The sequence below is a fragment of the Lissotriton vulgaris genome, chromosome 12 (assembly GCF_964263255.1).
Source record: "Lissotriton vulgaris chromosome 12, aLisVul1.2, whole genome shotgun sequence".
Classification (NCBI taxonomy): domain Eukaryota; kingdom Metazoa; phylum Chordata; class Amphibia; order Caudata; family Salamandridae; genus Lissotriton; species Lissotriton vulgaris.
In genome coordinates, this window is record NC_141700.1 from 490,474,783 (window position 1) to 490,484,825 (window position 10,043).

The window sequence follows — 10,043 nt, forward strand, 5'->3', positions numbered from 1 at the left end:
CAGACATCCAGTATGGGTTCCGCTCGGGACATTCCACCATATCCCAATGTCTTAACTTATATCTGATCCAGGGTAAATACACAAATGCCCGTCAGGGCACCCTCTACATGGCCTTCATGGATTTATCTCCTGCCTTTGACTGTGTCAATTGGGGGAAATTGTGGCAATCCATGAGGGCCATGAGGGTAGAGGATATCCTGGTCTGTTTTCTTGAGGATATGCATAGGGATACTAGGACCAATGTTAGATACGCCAACGACCTTTGGGTATCTAGGGATTTTAATATAGAGAGGGGTGTTCGGCAGGGCAGCATTTTGGCCCCGTTTTTATTCAACCTTTATATTAATGACCTTTACAAGATATTGGTAACAACAGGGGGCGATTTTCCATATGTTGGTAGCCGGGGTCTGCCCGTCCTGCTTTATGCGGATAATGCGGTCCTTATTGCTAGAACTGCAAAGGATTTGCAGACCTTGCTTGGCTCATTTAGGAGTTTTATGAAGAAACGGGATCTTTCAATCAACAATTCCAAATTATATATTATGTTGGTCGGGTCCCGCCCTAAGAAAGTATATCCTTTTAAAGTCGGCATTGACAGGGTGCCCTTGACAACAATTTCTTACTTGGGTGACCTGATGGATGATAAACTTAACTGGGGGCCGCTTATCCAGCGAACCAAGGGGGAGGTTATACGGGCCAACACAGCAATCTTCAACTTTGCCACCAAAATGGGCAGGCGCCCTGTGGCGGCAATGTTGAAGTTATACCGGGCGAAAAGTGTGGCAATTGCAAGCTATGGAAGTGGCCTATGGGACTACACCTCAACTGATGATATACGGGTGGTGGAGACTAACTTCCTAAAACGCCTCTTTGGAGTGCCTTGGGGAACTTCCAATTTGGTGGTTCACGAAGAGCTGCCGTATATCAGTGACTATTTGGCTATGCATCCCTTGTTGCTCTGGCTCAACTGTTGGTTGAACGATGAGTTGGTCCTTAACCATCTGATTTTAAGGTACATTTTGAGTCTGGATTTCATGCTGCGAATTCCGTGGTTGAAATATATAAAGAGATGTTTTGAGGAGTTAGGGCGGCCTGATTTTTTTTTTTTTTTTGTTGAAAGCCAGGAAGTACACCCAGCAGCCGACTGACCCGGCACTTCCTCGCTACCACGCACCGACCCCATTGTGGCGCGGAAAAAAGAAGCTCCTGATTCTGGGCAGCTCTGCCTTTCACTAGGGAATCCTTTCACCTTGCTCGCAGTACGAGCATACCGAGGCACCTCCCCCTCAGCATTAGAGGCTTTCAACCTTAAGACATTTATTAAATGTCCTGATGATTGTCCCCATGATTAAGTAGTGGGACTGAAACGCAGTCGACCTGTTGTGCACCTTATACAAAAAAACGTGATTTATATGTTATGTATATGTAATGGTGCTTGCCTGATATTTCTGTACATTTGGATAACCACAGAAATCGCTGCTTTTGCCTTAACAGCCCTGCTTTGTCTCTTGCAACCCCTTGTACTGATCTGGTTGTGTCTGGGTACAAGCTTGTGCCCCACACTGGTGATTTGTTGAAGGTATTCTCTGTCTGCATAACCTTCAATTGAGTAAAAAATTGAAGACCTCTGTCTGGCTGGACATGTCACTCCGAATATAGAAATCGATTTCGTCTATATTTATTGCTTCGTATATTTTCTATGCATGGGACCGTTGTTGTTTTGAATAAAATATGATTTATTTTTAAAACCTGATCTCATTACAATGGAGGATGTGGACTATATTAGGAAGACTTTTATGACGACAAAGAAGCTTGCACGAGACCACACAGAGCTGGGGAATCAAAGTGTTTGCAAATTTGTGATGCTAAAAACAACCCCTACTATGGAACCATATCTTTTGTGGCCATTGTCTACCCATGAGCGGTTTTTATTGATCAGGTTTCGTTTTGATTATTTTCATTTGCTTTTAGCTGTTCCAAAGGGGAGTTACAGAGGACAAGTGCTAGCACCCTGTGGCTGTGATCGAGTGTCTCCACAGGACCTGCTGCACTTTGTATTCTTCTGCACTTTTTACACTGTTCCCCGTAGATATTTTTTAACTTCATTATTAAAGAAACTACATTTTAATCAGGTTCGCCCTGCTCTTTTTTATTTACAATTATTAAAACCAGACTGTATTCCTTTTGTAGTAGGTTTTTTAAAATCGGCCCTGCGATCTAGATTATGTATGGAGCACTGATATTTATCCTCTCCCTCATTATCCTTTACCTCACGAGTCTGTATTTTGCTCATTGTTCATATAGTCTATTTATTTCCTAATATGGCTTTGGTGACCGTTTAACCTTATTGTACCGTAACTGGTTTTTTAGTACCTCTTTTATGTAATTTCTGTATTTGTTAAATGATTGTATTGTATTGTGGAACTTTTATGGTTTTATCTCTAAAGCTGAATAAAGTATTTTGAATGAATGAATGTCACAGCCTTCATCTTGGATTATCTCACACGAGCTCCTTTAAGAATACAATTGCTCAAACAAAATAAGTAAGTAAAAGAGTGTCTTATGTTTGGGAAGAAATAACATTTTATATTAACTGAACCGGGTGAGCGCACTTCCTTTGATAATTGCTTTGAGCAGGGGTTTATAAGATGGGCCACATACTGCGGTACTAAGCTCGCTACAGAGGGCGGTGCTGCACTGTTGCATCTTCAGTAATGCATGCCAAACCTGCGCTGCACAATACCATCCTATATAAAGTGTTTCCACAGTACCGTCCATACTCTGATATGCATTTAACTAGATGACAGTTGATTAGTAGCAGCAGCAGTATGTGTGTGTGTGTTTGTATTTTATATACGCACTTCTACCCTGAGGTCTCGTAGCGCTGTATTCATACCTCTGTGGAACCCTTCCTGGCTTTCCTGTGAGATGTCCACTCCTGGGCATCCCCAAGGTGAAGCCAGGCATCCAAGCACTGCTGGGCCGTTGTGGAGATTAAGCAAGCTATTGCCCAGAGTCACAGAGTGGGACCCATGATTAGACTAGGCACCGAGGAGAGAATTATCAGGAGTCCAAGAGCCGCCGAGGCGGGAATTGAACCCTGATCCCGGGCCAGACCTCTGCATCAGGGTCTGCCGCTCTAACCATTGAGCCACGCTTCTCCACTAGTGAAGTTCTCCCTGTGCGAATCCATGTTTTTGGGCACTGGGATGGATCGAGGAGACCATTGATATGGTTCACCCTACAAGTGCTAGAAAGAAGTGTCTACTAGCGTGTTTGGGTCCTACCAGTATTATCAGGTCGAAGTAATCCTCAATTGACCCTCCAATCCGACATCTGATTGGGCCTAGCAAAATACCATCTTGTCTATTTTTTCTCCTGCTAATTTCTCCAATGTTTTTTTTCTCTTTCCTCTTGACCCTGCGCTTCTTCTGCTGCTTTTTCTCCTTTCCAATCTCTTTTAATCTCCCATTGCATATATATCTGCATGTTATGTGAGTAACCCTGTATTACATATACCCGTGTTCATCAATTGGGGTGTTTTGTTCGGTGTACAAGACCTGAAATGTCACAGGACAACGTTGCTAGCACCAGGGGCTAGACACATTAAAATAGTGTGATAAGGGAACTCTGGAAAACAATACTGCCATGAAGCCATTATCCTGGTAGACTGTGCCCCGTTGACATGGCAAAAACACACGATTTCATGCACCTTAAGAAGCAAATATAAACTTCAAAGAAGAATTTCAAGAAATAAGACCACCACAAAGAGTTGACAGACGTTTGATCTGGCATATCGATTGGAAATTCATTTGCTGGTCATAGATGGCCTTCTTGATGTCCTATATGGAGCACGTCTACAGAGTACTTTGCCTTCCTGTACGTGTGTTTCCCTCATCTGTTGGAGGGCGGCCCTTCGACTCACTGGTTGGAACCGCCGCCTAACTGGGAGGACCCCTCTGGTGGGGTCAACTATTGACCCTGGAAGGTCTCCAGGCTTGGGAGCACTGGGATCTCGTACCTTAGAGATGTTTAAAAGGGGATGCGCATTATGTCATTTCAAAAGTCAAGTACTCTGTTTAACTTGTGGTTTCTCCGGTACCTCGAATTGCGCCATGCCTTGTTAGCGCATGACTTCCCGGAAGATTCTTTGCCTGAATGCAGTCCGTTGAAGGCAAAGATTTTCCAAGGGGAGCTAGGTAAAGGCGTAACATCATCGACCTTGAGAAGCTCCGGCAGAGGTGGGCGTTCTGGGTGGGGCACTCGGATGAGGATTATTGTAGGATGGCTTGCATGGCACCTAGAGAACTTGGCGCGGCTTTGTATGATAAAGTTCAACTACTTGCATGCGACCCTCAGTCCAAGGCGCTTACAACAGTTGCTCCGCGATGTGCAAGCGGCATGCGCACGGTGCACGCTTATCATGCAGGATTTTTACCATATAGCCTGGGAATATCCGGTGCTGAGGCACTTTAGTGAGGAGGTGGGTGAAATACTTTCCGCTGTCATAGGCTGCTCCCTGCAGTTAGCACCTCGTACTGGGTTACTTGGGTCGATGGAGGAGATGGGGGGCTGTAGAGTTGAACTTTTTTTTTTCTGGGGATGGCTTGCTTGGTTGCCAACCTGGATGTGGCCCAGCAGAAGCCACTGACTGTCAGGAGCTGGTGTGCACAGGTCTTGTGGTGCGCTCACCAGGAGATGCCAATTTTTTAGACTTGTTTCTGTCTTAAGCTTGAACGTCAATGGAGGGAAATGTTACATATTACTAATGTTTGGGCTTGCTGCTATGCCATGCATGTTTATTAACCATTTCTTGCACTGTGTGATGCTGTCTTGCTGCAAAATTTCCAATAAAGTTGGTTCTAAAAAAAAAAAGACTACACAAGATGGTGCTGCTCAGAGGTAGACGGTTTACAAATTAAACTAGTCTCCTTATAGATGTTGATTGCTGTTTCCAGGTGTTAAGTTCAAAATAGCGAGATAATTCATAAAATGTACTGCATCAGTGCTTCGCAACTTGCTGCTTCTGGCTACATAATTTTGTCATCATTGCAGCATAATTTAGTCCTCTATCCAGGCATAATTCCGTTGGCCCCATTGTAGTTAGACACATTTCTAGATTGATTATTTTATTGCCATGCTTTTGAACAGTGGAGGTGTGTATTACAAAAAACGTATAACCTGTAATTTTGCACATTAAATGCAATATTACAAAATAATAATTGTAGTTCCTGAAGGTAGATGGGAACACGATTTATATCCTCCCCACAGATTGAGCTACATTTTAGGATGCTCTTGCAGGGCTATTTTATTGGTTATTACACATTATAACATTTCAGAAAGCTCTTGGCGATCTGCTAATACCGGTCTTAAGGGTAAGAGGCCACTCTTCAATCAATAAATAAAATGCAGTGTTTGTAGAAAATAAAGCAACTCGCAATACAAAAAAAATGCTTCCAATTTCAAGTGTTGTTCGAATCGTAGTAATCGCCTATATTAGTGGGAATGACGGCCAATAATAAACAATCGGGTTGCTGTGTCTACAACTTTGCAATTTCCTCAGTTATCTGAGTTAGAGTACTGCTTTAGTCTATGCAAGTAAAGTTGTAATATTCATGCTGTGAAATAAAAAAAAAATGTTACCTTTAACAGGGGTTTTGCAAATGTTGTTGTCTTAGCTTCATATGTGATTTACCTACCTCCCCAAGCTACCCCCTCATGGTAAATTGGAAGGTGTGCAACAATCGATGACACACATTCACAAACCGATTGCATAACACATTCTAAGGGTAGGTCCAAACAGGGGCTTTGTAACCGGTAAGTGTTATGAGGGTCTAGTGACTTAGTGGACTATTGCGTCTACTGCATGCATCTGTTTTTAACCCCATGTCACAGGTTGCAATCTCAGTAGTCCCACTCAGCCTTTTATCCTTCAAGGGTCGATAAAGTCAGTACCATTGAGTTTGGTAACAATAAACATTCCTTACACCTTTAATAATGACTAGTGACCGCTGGATGTTCGTGTGATTTATAAATATGGCAATTATGTTATGAAGGGTCTGTCTGCGGGCCTCCGCCACTACGTGACTATTAGGTGGGCGCACGAGGAAAGCGAACCTCCCACAAACCCATTACCAACGATGCTTTATCTTATGGGGACGGGGAGCCACCTGACTAAATGGTTAACCGCTAGCATCAGGACGGGGAGGGTAGCCCCACTGTCGCTCCTCAGGGCGAAATGGGAGGGTGATGTGGGAAGACCGCTACGAGACAAGGAGTGGGAACGTATCCTCCAGTTCCCCAAACAGGTAGCCAGGAACCCCAAATTTAAGTTCATTCAGCTCATGCTTCTACATAGGGCTTACTTAACACCACACCGCATACACGCCATGTTCCCTACTGCGGTTGACACATGCCCCCGATGTTCTGCGGATGACGCATCATTGGTACACATGCTCTGGGACTGCCCCAAGCTGGGCTACTACTGGTCCACGGTCACCGGGTCACTCACCAGTGCAGGCACCCTACCACGCACACTCACATTGGAATACGCACTACTAGGGTTGGGTCCCGCAGCGCGCACTAGAAGTGTAGCAACACGCTTTGCTGACCTGGCTATACTCTTGGCGAAGCGGGCGATTACGATGAGGTGGAAGTCGCCCAAACCACCTGATCCTGAGCTATGGCGGGTGGAAGTGACTAGGTGGGGCAAGGCGGAAGGCGAAGCGCTGCAATGCGAGGAACGCAGGGGCCTCAGAAAAACGCCGATCTCACTGGATTGGTTTACCATATTGGGGATGTTCGAAGCGGAGGGAGATGGGGACTCTGTTGATTCGATGCCTTAGCACTGTACTGTGTCCTACGAACAGAGAAACCCAGGTGACGCATCTGTCTGTGGTGCACTAGATAAAGACACGGGATACCCCGTACTGTTTGTGCTACTGCTCATGACTATCTGTATAAATCAGTACTGTTGGGTGGAATGGACTCACGGGTGAAACCAAGTACGATCTGACTTACACATGCATGTGCAATGAGTGTCGGGGGGGGGGGGGGGTTCCTGTGGGTGGGGGGTGGGATTTGTTCCGGTTGTTCAAGGGAATGTTACCTTATTAAGTATGCCACAAAATACAAAATATACGATGTAATTGTTGATGTTATGCTTGCGAGAGCACGCCTTTTTCTAGTGCTGATGCTTACTGTTCACTCTGTGATGTTGCTCGAAACACTATGCTAATAAACAGATTTCCAAAAAAAAATGAAGGGTCTGTCTGCTATCAGACGAACACATGGTTGACACAAAAGTTTACTTGCAACAGGAAATCAGATTGTACTTTCCAACAGCAAATACTTGATGAGATGTTTTGCAGAGCGTGCATATTTATAATAAGCCTTAGAAGTACTGCAGAAGGTAAGTGCCAGGGAACTGCGATTATTGAGAATGAGAGCTTTACGGAATAGACAGTTTCTATATATAGACCATAAGTAACAAATAGCACAAATCCATATTAAGATGGGCAGCTTGGTATAGGATTTTGTTTTACACACAGAAGGTAATGTTTGGTGAATGAATTGAGTAGTGATGTGTACTCTTGTATGTCGTCCTTAGCTTTGGAACGCTGGGAGTGGTTCTCTGGTCCAGAAGCTGCAAACAGACCTGCCAGTCCTGGACATATGTCCATTCGAAGTGAACCAGACCAGCATGCTGGCCACACTGACCGAGAAGATGGTGAAGGTATACAAATGGGAATGAGGCAAGATGCAGGCGATGCATCCCAAACTGATTTTCTGATAATTTTATAAATACTCTTTAACAGAGACTGTTTTAAAAAAAACTAAAACAAAAACTGGTGCCAGCAACTTGTCCAGTGTGACTAAAGTGGGCTGGATCTTCAATTCATAAGTTTACATTTTTGTCGAAAATGTATCTGGAAGCAGTGGAATGAGGGGTGCCTGGGATGTGGTGCAATTTAATTTCTTCAGTACGTTTGCAAGCAGTGCTAAAACCTCCATCTCAGAATGGTGGTCCTTCCACTCAGTCCCACAAGAAGAAACTGTCTTTTGGAACCTGATCAGATAGAGTGTATGCGGTCTCCCCTGCTATGATGAAGAAAGATCTCACAAGAAGTGAAAACAACTCTCAGAATCTTGAAATCGGCAAATTCAGATGGATGCTGATCTCCATGTTACCTGCTGAAAAATGTGTGGGTCATCTTTCCTCCTCTGCTCTAAAACGTTCTACCATATTGTTGTAGAGTTTTCGATGTTTGCGCAATGTATTCTGTTACTGGCTGCCAGAAAAAGAACGTGCCTTAGTGTGATTTTGCCAATCTTGATGCAGAACAAGCTCAATTTGAGCATTTTATTCAGATCTGGTTAATTTGGGCTCTTTGAGGGAAATTGTGCTTACTGCCCCCAACCCTAACACTGGATTCAGCTGCCTAGTACAGTATAACGTTTGCACATACAGAGCAAGTGGTACATTTCGTCTTTTTCTTTTTGCATAATCTACATGTTTATTCACATACATGTGTTGTGGTTAGCCCACAATCCCATTCCTCCTCGCATATTTAAATCTCCACTAGGCCAATGGCCCCCGCATTAGGCCTGTGATGAGATATTTTAATCTCTCAAGCTGTTGACTTCATAAAATGCAAATTTATTCCAGAGGGTATAGCAACTTGACAGAATTGTGTACTCAATCGGGTAGGATGCAGTAACATGACCATCAGGCCGTCACGTGTGCCCATTTCATGTGTCCCCTTCATCTGGTCCTTTTTTATTTTTAAACATCATGCTGTATTCCAGGATTTATAGTTTCTCTTCTAACAGAAATACTGTCTCTGTTATCCTATCTTCCAATGTGTTTGCCTATAAAGAGAGGACTTGAAGGAGTCGCACACAGCATGCATGAGGCCACTTAACAGCTGTAAATTAAGTTAGAAAATGTTATTTGTAACCACTACTGAGCCATTGTTTCTGCTCTCCAATCATTGAAAGCTATATTTCGAAGCCTGTGCGAGTGTTAAACTCATGCGAACACCCGACCATTGTGAAGTTTTTTTCAGCAGTGCTTTGATATTACTGAATAAGAAACATCTTTATGGTCAGCACCGCGTTTTTCCTTCTGGGGCATCAGCTTTTTAATCTTGTATTTGTGCTCAATCAAAGAGCTAAATTGTATTGTAATATGTCTTAAAAGGTAGCTTCCTCTGTATGTTCTTTCGGCTTCTGTTGCCACAGAGCAGCTGTAAATGCCAATGGTATGGAATTAAGTTCTTAAGGTTCAGGAATGCCTTTGTCAGTATTACCCGAAGTTGGAACAATTTCAAACAGGTTATGGAATAAAGATGCCCTTAACACTGCTAGAGAGAATGTATCCCAACCTTCAACAGACGCATCAAGATGCCTTCAGACTTATTCAGTCTGGGCACCAAACCTCTTCCTCCTTTTGGTTTTAAAACATATGCTTGGCAGCCCAAAGCAAAATCAATGAGTGGGTCACCAACAGCTGTTTTTCTAATGTTCGTTATTTATATGTTGTATATTTGTGTATCCTCTGTGATGCAATGAATAAAGAAAGGATCATTTGAACTGTATTATGGTCTTTTCTTGGGCTTCTGCTTGCTAACTTTTTTCATGCTGCTAATCATGAGCTTTATGTAGTAATCGTTGTTTTGATGGATACTTCTACCTGCAGATTCCTCACCTCTTGAATATTTTAAAGTGCCAGGAGGGGTATGGAAACTTGTCCGGTGGCAGTAGGGGGTGCTGGCTCCATTGCTGCTTCGGAAATAGCGCTATTTCAAAAGAGCCATATAGTGCCCTCCCAGCACACGGATATAAGTTCCTTTTTAGGTCTCGCCTGACCCAATGCGCTTGCGCATTGCTCCGGCTAGATTATAGTAAGCGGGAAAAAAAAGTCTACCAAAACAGCTGCGGATCGCATACAGTTCATGTGATCTATGTGCGTGCACACCATTGCCAGCAACATAACACGCCACCATTTGTCTGTGCCTCGGCATCAGACTTCAGAGGCTGCC

At 43.7% G+C, this 10,043-nt stretch overlaps 1 protein-coding gene across 1 annotated transcript in view; it reads left to right on the forward strand.

The window, feature by feature from the left end:
- The window catches only part of RFWD3 (ring finger and WD repeat domain 3), a 328,893-nt gene extending 319,294 nt beyond the window's left edge, over positions 1 to 9,599 (forward strand). Inside the window, exon 13 of the mRNA XM_086945238.1 lies at positions 7,610 to 9,599. Within this exon, the coding sequence (XP_086801364.1) occupies positions 7,610 to 7,753 (144 nt within the window). The 3' untranslated portion in view covers positions 7,754 to 9,599. The remainder of the gene's footprint in view (positions 1 to 7,609) is intronic.
- The last annotated feature ends 444 nt before the right edge of the window (positions 9,600 to 10,043 follow it).